The sequence below is a fragment of the Dromaius novaehollandiae genome, chromosome 2 (genome assembly GCF_036370855.1).
Source record: "Dromaius novaehollandiae isolate bDroNov1 chromosome 2, bDroNov1.hap1, whole genome shotgun sequence".
Classification (NCBI taxonomy): Eukaryota; Metazoa; Chordata; class Aves; order Casuariiformes; family Dromaiidae; genus Dromaius; species Dromaius novaehollandiae.
In genome coordinates this window covers 43775489-43788669 of record NC_088099.1, presented here as the reverse complement: position 1 = coordinate 43788669, position 13181 = coordinate 43775489, and the positions used below count along the sequence as shown (strand labels likewise).

Here is a 13181-nt window from a genome sequence, read left to right as displayed (position 1 = left end):
TGAAACTCAATAATGGTTGAAGGCAAAGATTTGCATCCTCCCAGCATTCAGTATAGCCATCTAACAATTAAAATGACTACTTTAAAGTTAGTATTCGCAGTCCCCCTTTATCACAGGAGGAGCGTAGATTAATGAGATAACTTCAAACAAACAAACAAACAAAAAAACCTCATAGTTCCACCTGCGACATTTATCTAAGGAGTAAGAAGAGTGTTTTTTAAACAGTGTTTTTTGGTCTCATGATAAGTAACTACTACTTGAGGAAGAGTATAGTTCTGGATTAAAAAAAAATGCCACAAAATATGTTTTGCTGTTATGTTTCACTATGTCGTTTTATACTAACTGCTAACTAACAATCTAATAACGCTGAAATGAATGAGCTGTGAGATTGGCATTATACCTTAGGACAGCAAAAGCTTGAAGACTGCACAATGTTTGCCAGAGATGACAATAGTAGTCAGAGTGCACAGACATCAAGTGATACTGCAAACAAAAAGCTGTATGTAAATGCAAAAGAATAAATATGTACACTTTGTATGCAATTTGCATACCTCTGACATATCACATGCTAATCAGGGTTTGCACACATGCCTTAATATATATATATCTTTTTATATAGCACCTAGCATTGGGTATTCAAGCACTGGCAAAGGCCTGACTCACTACTGCGTCACTGCTGTTTTAAGAATATAAGACACAAGAAATCCAAAGACAGCAGCTACTCTAGGCAGAAATAATTAGGAGTGGGTTGTGTTCTGCTGTACCCAGACATGCTTTTGCAGCACTGTGTGGGAGCCCCTTAAAGCAACCATACAGAATTTGATACCAAGTCAATAGTCTGTAGAACATGCAAGTCCTAAGAGCTAGGTCCAAAGTAGCTGTCTATGTATGCTCAGCTTCGGTGTTACACTACCGCAGCAGGATGATTGAGAGAATGAAGGTAGATTTTTGAGGCTCTGAAGAGTGAGAGGAGAGGCCATTTATGCATGCAATCCATAAAATTTGCATGTGAACTGGCAAATACAAAATAAAACAGCAATGTAAACTCCACCTAGTTGGAGTTGCGGCATCCTCATGCTTTTGAGATTCAAAGCACGGAGTCTGAGTTCAGGTCCTTACCTGAGCAGGACTCATTCTAAAAACAAAACAAAACAAAACAAAATTCCTCACAACACACACACACACAGACACACACACACCCCATTAAAATAAGCAATCCCCCTCTTCCCCCCTCAAGGTACAGCAGTTATAGTTTGCCTAAAAGTGGAAGTCTGATTTCTTCCTTAACTGCAGAAACTTCAAATTTGCATTTCCCAGCATGATGCTTAACCACCAACCAATGGAACAGTACAGGTGAAAACATATTCCATACACCCTGTTGAAGCTAAGGTTTTGTGGCAACAGAATACAGGATTACTAAGGGCACAGGAGATGAGGGACAAGAACACTCAGCTGAAAGAAGGAGTGGGGAAATGTTGGTGCAGGTGTTCAGTAGTTTTAGGCATGTGTGGATGCATAAGATTTCTCGGTCTCTTTCTTGGACTTCTTTGTGGATATTTTCCTGTAGGCAGGAAGGATGCTCAGAGTCCTCCCACAAGACAGTAGGGCTTTGCGACTGTCCTGGCAAAACAATGACTTCAGTGGAATTAGGATTTCACTTCCTTGTCTCTGCTTCACTATAACATTATCTCAAGCAAGGTTATAATATTTTAACCCTGATCTTCAAAGTTATGCCTTAGGATCACATTCTGTATTAATTAGGACTTTAAATGCCCTTAAATGGATCCACATTGGTGTAGCAGGAGTAGCGTGATACTCAGATTATCTATATAGTCTGATGCTTAGTGTCCCCTGTGCAAGTCATCTGTCAGCGCTGAGATTATTCTCGCCAAGAAAATATTCACAGTAGCCATCTCTGAGCTGTGCTGACAGTGTGTTTTAACACCTTAGAGGAACCAAGTAATTAAACAAGTAATGACTACCCTTGTCTATATGAATCTTGCAAGTAGGCTGCTTCTACTGCTCTTAAGGAAAAGCTACAGAGAGAGTTCTGCATGCAAAGGGGACCAGAATCTGGCAAAAAATAATTTTCAATTCCCACTTACACACTTGTGTCTGGTTTACTTCATAGCGACTGTGCAAAGGTCATGTACAAACAAGTTAAAATGAAAGAATAAAGAGAGATTGTAATTTGGCTAAAATCCTTCTATCTTGCAAACTTTTCCTGAGCAGAGATGGAAATGGCATCACTTCATTCTTCCTTCAGATCTCTTTGCTGTCCAGTGGTCTTGGGCCAGAAGGTATTTCACGTTCCTTAAAATGTTATTTTACTGAACTTGTTAAAAATATGCTTTTACAGGCCATGCCATTGTACTGTATTTTGGAATGGAAGCGTACAGTAGAAATAGCTTTAAAAAAATTACTTATCTTTTTCTACTATATTTGAGATGAGAAAGTAGCACAAATACTATTTTGCAGAGGAATAAGAATGATATCTATGGTAAATTACAAAAGTATGTTACCTTCCTGTACTCTTACATTTTTATACAGACCACTCCAGAAATTAATAAAAGTAGTCTAACATGTTTCTAAGTTTCTAACACTCTGCATTAGCTTTGCCTTTGTGTGTCTGATCCCAGGTATTCTACTCTGCTCTCAGTTGTCAAAACAGCTGTTCTGATTGTATCTGAATGGTTTGACCGGCTCTCATAGTAGTGCATATTTCTATAGTCAGACCAACAGGGAACAATTGGCATCTGCCGTAAGATTTATTTTTTGTCCAAGATTCAGCAGGCAGTCCAAGGAAAACTATAAATCATTCACACAGACTATCTCAACTCTTTGAGAGAGAAAGGTGTTATATCAGATAAAGTGACAGGACTCCCACAGAAGAAAAGAACCTTATCTTGCACTGAAGGAACATAACTTTTTCTTAAAGCCCCATTAACCTCATGCAAGTCCATTCACCTCTTGTCCCAGAACCATAAAAGTAAGACTGTTGATTGTCGTGGCAAGTTTCTTAGCATGATATCAATTGGGTTAGACATGCTAACATTATATAGTAATAAAGGTACAGCTACCAGAGGAGGAACAGCAAAATTTGAGGCATCATACATATTTAGGTAACCGTCAGCTGAAAAGTGTCCTCAGATTAGCTATCACACGGCATTATCTGATAATGTGCGTCTCAATCTTTTGGCTGAATTAAGGAACACAGGATTTTATGAACGACAGTGTAGTTCTGTGACATACAAATGCCTTATCGATGTGATTGAATGATTATTGTCTGCTGACTTACAGTGTATTCAGTACCTGAAAATAAACTTAGAACCTGTTTTGTTAATAATACTGTTATTCAGCAATTAATCTGATAGAGAAGGAAATACAATCCAAAAAAAAAAAAAAATCAATCTATTTAAGATAACTCTCAAGGGTGTGCAGCTATTGGAATCACAAAAATGCACAGATATTGCATGAAGACTAGAATTTGACTTGCAGCCTGTTAGCTTGGTGATGATTACAGCTGTACGAATGTTGAAAGTTTCATTTCAGGAACTGCAACAAATACTAAAACTTTCAAAGTTCTCAGTAAATAAAAGAGTTATGTTCTGACTGAAATAAAATAAAAGCATCATGCCAACCACTTTTCACTTTTTAAAGTGCTATGTTTTAAAGTGAAAAGTCAGTTATAATATTAGCTATTACACTAAAGAAACAGCAATACGAAATAAAACCTTACATTTCCTGTTTACATCCACGCATAAGACATTTTGACATTTAAAACATAAATCTGATTTTGTTATGATGTGTTAATCCAATGAAAATTAGATCAATTTAGGAAGGTGTCCCTCTACCCCCACAGCATTGGACTAAGGCATTTTTGAGCAGCTCTGGTGGCAGAGTACCAGACATGAAGGCCACACCTTGCATCTCAATGCAAGGCTTGACTTTGAGAACTGGCAGTTGGACCAGATCTCTCAAACTTCCTCTTACTTGTAAACTAATTGTGTTAATACATTAATTACTGAACCATAAGCACACAGCCACATTTTATTGGTTTTCCAAAAAAACAAGAACAAGCAAACAAAAAACCCCCCACTGTTTATAATATAGTCCCAGAAAACAGTGATTGGAGTAGTAAATCAAGTGAAAATTCCTTAATCTATATACTGTTGTAACAAGATCATACTGCTCAGGAGAAAAACCCAAAGCAACCCTTTTCCCCAATCCCACCCAAGCTGCCTAAAATTAAGAACTGTTGGCTGTTCCTTTAGTAATATGATTGATGGACTGAGTTTAAACATGCAGAAGTAAACTTCAGGACAAATAGAATATATCCTCCTGCACTTGCTTGCTTGCTTGCTCATGCTCCATAAGCACCTGGAATATGTGCCTCCAAATCAAAGTGATAGTTATATTCATAATTGTAGTGTAAGAATGTAGTGTAGAGGTTTGGAAGATTCACTCATATTCACTAATAAACGTTTGCAACAGTTAACCTCACAGCTGGGCAGAAATAGCAAGCACAGTGCTAATGCTGGTTTTGCAGTGCCTCTGCCTCACCGAATAATACACAAATCACCAGGTTCTTTCTGCTGATCTAAAGTAACAAATAATTTTTCTTTAAGTTATTTGCATTTAATGTAAATAGACTGACAGGCCTGGAGACTGACATCTTGTATTTTCTTTCTGACAGGCAGAGCTTGGTCCGTAAGTATGTGTTTCACTCAGAGAGTAACAAATGTTCACTTCCCTGTCCAGAAAAGCTACTGATTAGTATAAATTGCTATGTTGCTTCATGGAATGTGAATTTGACCCTAGGTAAAAAAAAAAAATATATATATATATATATATATATATATACACACCAACGAGCAGCTAAATATCTATTTTCAGTAACTATCCACCTTGGACTAAAATCTAGACTTGAAAATTGAAAGTCTTTGCTTACTCATTCATTCAGACCAGGCAAACAATTTTCCATGTTTATTAAAAATGGACTCTTCACCATCAAACTGTGCTGCTTTACCATCAACAGAGCTGCCGCCTTTCTATAAATAACAAAGCCTGGTGATTATCACTTACTCTTTGTATGACTCATATTTAAAGAGCTCCCCCAGGTGCTTCTCAGGTAGTCTCTTTGAATCATGAATCAGAAAGAAAAAGGAGGGGAAAAAAAAATCACCCTCTGAAATATCACCGTGCTGAGAGATTCTAGATGCTTAGAATGTATCGTCTCCTATTTATAGTGTTAAGCTGTAGGGAATTTGACAAAATGGAAGTCAATGGTCATGCAGAAGTTTATCTGCTTTAGTTGTTCTTGCTGCATAAAAAGAACTTGAGAATGGGAAAGCTCCATCGGCATCCATGCCACACACACACAAATCCATTAATCACGACTTAACTCCAAGACACAACTTTATTGCCATGTATGATATAGAAACAGGAAATAATTGGAGTGAAATTTTCCAAGTTCTTTGCCTAAAAGACATCTGGTTGCACTCTAACTTAAAACAGCCTCTATGTCTATGTATGCAAAGGCAATGGTGTCTGGCAGGATTACTCACTCAGTACTACCTAAACATGAATATTCTACTCTCAAAGTCAGCTCAGCTCCACCTGGCTCAGGCACTTCTAAAGAGTGCAGGGTTTGCTGAAAACACAAGCCAGTTTCACATAGAGCCACTTACTGAAAGTCACTCTATGCTCCTGAAAAAGACCCTAAATAAGTCTCCATGAAGCCAGCATGGACCGTATAGGCCTGGTGCTGCACGCAGGTTAACACGCTGTCGTATGCAAGCTTGCACCCAACAAAACCCATTCAGACCTTCCTGCTCTGGATGTTGCCTTCTGCAGGCTTACTGGCCTTGGAACAGTTTCACAGGAAACACCAAACCTGCTTATTTCAGCTAAAAATCCAGAGTCCTAGGGAGAATGGCGCACAAGACCCACCCTGGAACAAGCCCTGGGTTGGCCGACACCAGCAAACCTTGGTGGACCTCGTACTGTCAGGCAGGTGTTTCTGCACAGTACACCCAAAAACCCATTTAGTTCACCCACACGCCACCAATTTTAACCTATTACCACATAGAGCGCTCTTTAATAGAGGTTCAGTGTCCAGATCTGGCCTGCATGTTGCTTTATTTCCAGCCAGGGCCACAGCAAGGCCTTTACTCACTTCAGCAGGACCACAAGTCTCCTTCCTCATGGTCAGGGATGGAGGGAAACAAATGCTTTCCGACCTCACTGAGTTCTGGAGGAGTAGCTGTTTGACAAGAGGCTAACACGCTCTTCACCACTCTTGCATAATGCATCAAGCAGTGCTTCTCACGACCACCTCAGCTTTCTAATTATTTTCTTGCTAACTACTCTGCCAAACTGCTACTTAACAGCACAGGCAAAAGTCTTCTTCCAGAGTAAAAACATATCAAGAAATAAACAAAGCCTTAGCAAATTCTTTACCTTCCTTAGATCATCTTTCCCTTGCTCACAAGTCCTTTTTCCTTCACTGGAAGGGCTCAGTTCTTCACCTCACTACTGGGCCTTACTCCTGCTAGGCCGTGTGTACCCCAACGAAGGAGACAAACACTACCAAAGTCCCTGAGCCCTAAGCACAAGGACTCTCTTGGGTTATCTTAACCCCTAGGTTAACCTAATTAATTTACTCCCTGGCACATCATGCTCTTTAGATGTGAGTGCCTTCATCTGGCTTCTCAGGCTCCACACTACAATTTTTATATACCTGCCTTAGAAGTACCTGCCCCTTTAGCACATTGGTTTTAGGATCAGTTTAGTCATTCCTTAGCAAAGTTCTTCCAGGCTTTTTTCCTGATTCCTTGTCTGAAGATCATTATTCCTGATGCTTCTTCAGATTTGTAGTCCCTAGAGCAAGTCTCTAGTCACTCTTCCAGTGAGGCAAGGGAAATACTTTTCTAACCTGACTGCTTCCCAGAAAGCCTCACTGGCCTCACTATGAGCCACCTAGAACTACAAGCCCCAGAATCCAATTGGGATTGAAGACAGTAAATTCCAAGACAGCACTGGTATCTTAAATCATTAAAAGGCCAGCTTGCTGCAATTGACTGAGTAACTATTTACAATCTCAGTTCACAGGTGTTAACCTACAGATTAAAAAAAAAAAGTCTCATTTTCTTACACTAATTGCATCGAAACCAAATATTCTTTGACTAAGTTATTTCTTATGTTGGTATCTTGACACATCTTGAACTGTGACTTTATTTGTACTACGTAATTTCGGATATTAGGCAATCATTATTACTATTTACATGCAATACTACAGAGCTGACAAGACTGAGGCAGTGTTATAGGACATTAGTTCTGTTTCAGAAACTAAGTTCTTCTTAGCTCATCACAGGCCTAAGCATATCAGTAAGTTACCTGATCTGGAGTGCGTGCATGCGCCCCCCCCCCCCCCCCCCACACGCACAAATAACCAAAAATCATGATTTAAATCATGATTTAAATCAGATTTAAATAATTGTTTTGATGATATACATAAAAATATCTTACAAGCACTGGAAACAGCAAAAATGTATTTTTCTCTCCACCAAATTCTGCTTCCAACTTCTTTAGACATGAGCTCATGTGAAGTGAGTCTGATGCTAACCAATTTCAAAACTTAGGTTTCTTCCTGAGATGTCACATTCATTCCTCAGCACATTGCCCAGCTGCAACATGCTAGCAGGTAAATGAAAAATGTACAAATTCAGTGTCAGACACAATTCCTACATGTTTTTAATTTCACATTATATTGCAGACATTAATAATGAGGCCTAAAAGGATGACTTATTGTAAACAGTGGAAGGTTTACAGCTACCACTCTAAGACTGACTGAATGTAAGAGCTGTGTGTACCTATTTTGGCTGAATAAGGACATAGGCATATATTCTTTGTTTCACTTCACCATATACCAAAGTACAATTTCATCATGGTAATTCTGTGCATACTGAAGAAGAAGAAAAAAAGTGACATGTTCTTTCATTAAATGTAGTATTTTCCTTTCATGTTATATTCTATGTACTGTAAAATTTTTCTCTTCCTCATCAGTGCTTTCAACTTCAACTTATCACTAGAGGCTATGTTAAACAAACAATCAAGATTAATAGAATGACAATGTAACTATTACAGTAAGTGTCAATATATAGTAAAATAGCTACTCCATTATATTTTCCTTCAGTGAGACTTTGATATATACTGACTTCTTTAATAGAGCTGATTTACCTTAAATATGTCTAGTTGGAACAGTATATAATCGTGATTACACGAACTCATCTATTCCTCTTTACATGAAAAGGTGTGTTGTCAACAATTTGCTGTTTACAGACTGGTACTTTTAAAATTTCATACATTATTAAGAATAGGTTATGTATCATTTTATTTGTTTTCAGAGATACAATGTTTATGAGATAATCATAGAGAGCACATTATATATTATCATTAAACACATTTTTGCCACAAAAAGTTGAGAGCATTGGTAGAAAATCCTATGTCAAGTTATGTGAAAATATTTATCACCTTTAACCATAATTTCATAAAATCAATGTACACTTTATGTAACATTATGTCAGCAAGTTCCTTCTTTATGCAAATATCTTTTGCTCTATACTAATGCATATTTGCAGTTAAGAACTCCATCAAATGCTTTTCTCTGAGTATATGTGTGTGTGTGTTATACAGGAAAAGTAATAGTTTCACTCCTATGGTAACTGTAATTGTCAACACCACTGGACTCAAGAATGGGGAATTACAAGATCTTAATTTTAGCAAATAATTGCCATTGTATTTTTCTACCTAATGCTGAATGTAACATTAATTGGTATTTACCTCCTAATGTTTAGAGAACACTGACTGTATATTTCAAAGACATAATCCTTACTGACTATATACTGACTTTTATTTCAGTGTCTATTATATAAGTTAGGACTTTGCTGAATACTGAATACTGAGGAACAAATGATAGCAACTTTATTTAAATACATGCACAGTATCGTGCACTACAGAATGATGAAATACTATTTTTTTATGGATGAATGAATCAATAGAAAAATAGATTTAATAAATCATTAACACTTTAAAGTCTAGATAAAAGTGGGAGGAAACGGATAAATCATGCATTTCAAGCAAAGTTTTATCTTTTCCTTTTTGTGTTTTTTGATGAAATCTCTGAGAACTTAAGACATGCAGAGATGACAGGTAGGTCATTCTGACCAAAGAGCTGTGTTAAGACTGCACAAAAAGTTTTGATTGATACTGTATGTTTATATGCAACACTGAAAAAAGTTGCCATTCTTGGACTTCCTTTCAACATTAGACAGTGCTGTGTAAACCTCAGACAAATCCCTGTAGTATGATTTCTAAGTTGCTAGGAAGTCTCTCAGAGGGCTAAGAAAGTAAAACCTAAACAACTGCCTCCCCAAATCTTTATGACAAAAAATATTTTGATCCCAGACAGCAGACTACAAAAGAGGAATAGGTAACAATTTATCCTTTCCTTGAGAGACTAATTTAGAGGATGAGTAAATTATGGATAGCATAAATTTGTAAAGAATAATGACAACAAAATTAGATATAATTTTAATTTTGAGGTATGTGTCTATGCCTATCAACTTATGAAACAAATAAAAAGTGAGTATTATTTGCAATTAATTTAGTGTTTTTCCTACCCCAGCATTTGTCTGGACATTGCCAAGGTAATCAAAAGAACTGTAAATTTTCAGAAGTGAGTCTACTCCAGTGAGCTTGATTAATTATGCATTAACCCATTTCTCTGAAGCATCCTTCACTAAATCTGTGGTGGGAAATGCACGTTATTAGGCATAAGCTTTGGTTATTTGTGTGCATACACACTGTACTATCGGTCAATATGCAGAATGATTTAAAGTTTTCCATGTTACAGAGATTTATTGCTTGTTACAATAATTTTAGTGTTTCAGCAAACAATACCGATGATGAGTTTTACAAGTATTATTACCTTCACTCTTCGCATGATCTCTTTAGCCCTATAGCTTTTGCTCCAACTTCCAAACTTGAAAATATTTGCACTCGAATAATCATGGTCACTTGAATACTGCACACACAGGAGTTCAGTTAGCTGTTTTCTGCAGGTACAGTTACTCATATACATAAGAGTTATCAGAATAAGATATCAGATTTTAATACTTAGCTGAGGAAAAATATTCTCAGGGTAGAAAAAAATGCTAACCTAAAAGTACAGATTAATGAGACCTGAAATAAACTTTACTCTGAAATAGGTCCAATCAGTTACTGATCTGAATACGTTTGATTCAAGAGAGATTATTGAAACTATGGCGTATGATCATTGTAATAGAAAAAATTATAAATGGAATTATGGAGAGAAAATCAAACTACCCATGGCATTCTCTTCCCATATTCCATGGCAGAATTATCCCATAAATTAGTAAATGGTAACGCATGCAACAAAAAATATGCCGTGCCACTTTATGTAAACATCTGCTTTCTTCATGCAAAATGCCTACAAAACTGTGACAATAATTTTTTCTAATAGCATAGTTTTACATTAGCTCAGTCACAGAAACTGTTAAACCAAAATCCATGATTTTGCAAGTGGAAGATATTCTAAAATTCTTGAAAGATTTCCAGCATAAATATTCCAAAGCCCAATACAGCTGACTGGTTTTCTAAAAACTAAACTACATAGGCTTATTCCTTGCTGTGGTTCCTTGTTCTTTTGATGATAGAAGAGAAAAGACCAGTTTTTGGAGGCGGTCCCATCAACATGGGTGCTTGGTTCTTGTGGGTTATTTTTATCTGGGGGAAGAAAGAAGAAAAATAGAGTTATCCCTAGAACTAGTTCAACTCCTACACTCAAATATCCAAAATACCTGAACCATCTTCATTTAATCAAAGATGAAAGGACCTGTATTCTTTATGAATGATACTACATATGCAGTAAGCCAATCTGTGTACAACCATTGTTACCACAAATACTTTAAATTATACTGGCAATCAATATTATTAATTGTATGCAATGAAATACATGCCAATATGTGATCTTACTTTTGGGGTGTGAGATTTATTGCTAGCTTTTGAATATTTTACCTATCTACAATGTGAATAATGATTTAAAAGCTGGAAAGGACATACATGCTGACAGAACAAGTTGTTGCCTATTAGGATATAAGCTGTATCTTTGTATGCTTTATTTATAAATCTAATCAAGCTGTACTTCTCTTTTAATACAAGACACTGCTTAATTTCAAAATAACCATTATGAATGAAAGTCAAAAATTAGCACACAAAAAAGGTCAAGAATGATGAACTAGCATTCTAATTTGTTAATTAATTGGTAATAGAATAGACTCAAATATTGAAAAGCCTATTTAAAATACTTTGCAAGACTGCTCTAAAGCCACCCGTTTTGATTTCTTTGATATAAAACTACGAATCACCTTAAATGAGACAACCTTAAAGTAGATTATGTCTGCAATTTTCTCTAATTCAAGTCTAAATTAGAGAAGACATTTTATGAATGTATGCTATGCTCAAAGCTAATTGAAAGCAATTATCAAAGTGGCATTTTGTCTGTGACTTTAAGATACATTGTAAGATAATAAATGATTCTCATTATGTAATAAAAAGGTCACATCTTGCCTTTGGGCTAGTGACGCTAAGAGTTTTTCAAAAGCAATCCGAGACATTTTCTTTAGTGAACTACGACTAATACAAGAACCATCACTTATTAAATATCAGTTGTCACCTGCATAGTACCCACATCAGAGATGGGTATTTCTTTCAAAAAGAAACACCACCTCATTAAAAACTGGAAAAATATATCTCTTAAAGTGCATACCTGACATTTTCAAGTTAAAATGAATATCCTTCACTTGTCATTCACTAATAGTAATGAAACAAAAAATGTATGTCACGTGGAGAGGCTCATTAAAATATAGATCAGGACATTTCTTGGGGTGGAAATTTACTTTACAGTCTAAAGAGACAGAAACATAAAAATCTCAACAGAACAAGTGGGTTTATTTAACTGTATTATAGCCTTTACTTTATTCTCCAAATGTTCATTTCCATGCCACCTTAGTTCATTAGTCTCATATTTCATATCTGACCTCTTTTTGTCAACATTGTTCATTAGTATCAAATTTAGTATATCATTTTTTGGCAACCTAGATTACATTCACACAGAAAATATAAAGTCTGTCTTCCAAAGATTGGCATAAACATATTTTCTCACAAGATATTCTGCTTCAGGCACCACTTTGGAAGCCAAATCTGTAATTGGGATAAATTGGCATTATTCCATTGATGTCACTTTATACCAGCTGATGATCTGGTCCTGGAAATCCTCAAGGATTTCTGTAACTTTTACATCCTTCATAAGACATACTCTGGGGCTCAGAGATAGTGGTGACATCAACTGGAGCCTAAGGATCAATACATAAAGTAATGTGCAGCTGCCGTGAGTAAATTCTTTGAGAGGCATGAGGGCTCAGCATATTGCAAGATTTGGCCATGATGAGGCAGTAGGAATGTCCTCAGAATTTCCTTTCAGAGGTAAAGCATTGGAAGTCTTCAAATGAATAAAAGAGCAAAGCACAAAAGATGGCTTTAGCATGAAGAGGTGAAGTAATCCTGAGACCTCATACAGATTGCGTGTTGGATTGGGGCTGTTCAGTGCTGCTGAGGATGAATGCAATTACATATTGAGAAAATATTTATCATTTGTAATGTTCTTTTTTGGCTTGAGCCATCTGTTTCAGAGACCATGACCTCTTCAGTATGTTGTATCCTATCAGCTGAGATCAGCTAAGATGTCTGAACATGATTAACTACTCATGCACATGAGAATGGAGTCCTATATACATTTCTCTCAGGCATATTTTCAACTGTTGCAAACTGGCACGGTTCCACTAGTTTCAAGTATACATTATGTTCTGAAAATACAAAAATAAAATGTAAACTTAAAGTACATATTTTATGTATCTTTCGTAACATAAGTTATCATTGCATTGGCTAACAATGATAACCATCAATTCCTTTAATTTCCTGCTGGAAAAATATAGATAAAAATTCTGACAAAAATGTGATAAAAAGAGATCAGTATGTAATACACTATGTCTTTACTGGACCATAGCACTACCTTGCCTGAAATATGTTAATTTTGTCTT

At 36.4% G+C, this 13181-nt stretch overlaps 1 protein-coding gene across 8 annotated transcripts in view; it reads right to left on the bottom strand.

Annotated features, from left to right (window-relative positions):
- Positions 1–8378: 8378 nt before the first annotated feature.
- Positions 8379–13181, bottom strand: part of DGKB (diacylglycerol kinase beta) — a 360499-nt gene continuing 355696 nt past the window's right edge. For all 8 annotated transcript variants that reach the window (XM_064506349.1, XM_064506348.1, XM_064506347.1 and 5 more), the window contains one exon: positions 8379–10809. In XM_064506349.1, coding sequence (XP_064362419.1) covers positions 10702–10809 — 108 coding nt within the window. In that variant the 3' untranslated portion in view covers positions 8379–10701. The remainder of the gene's footprint in view (positions 10810–13181) is intronic.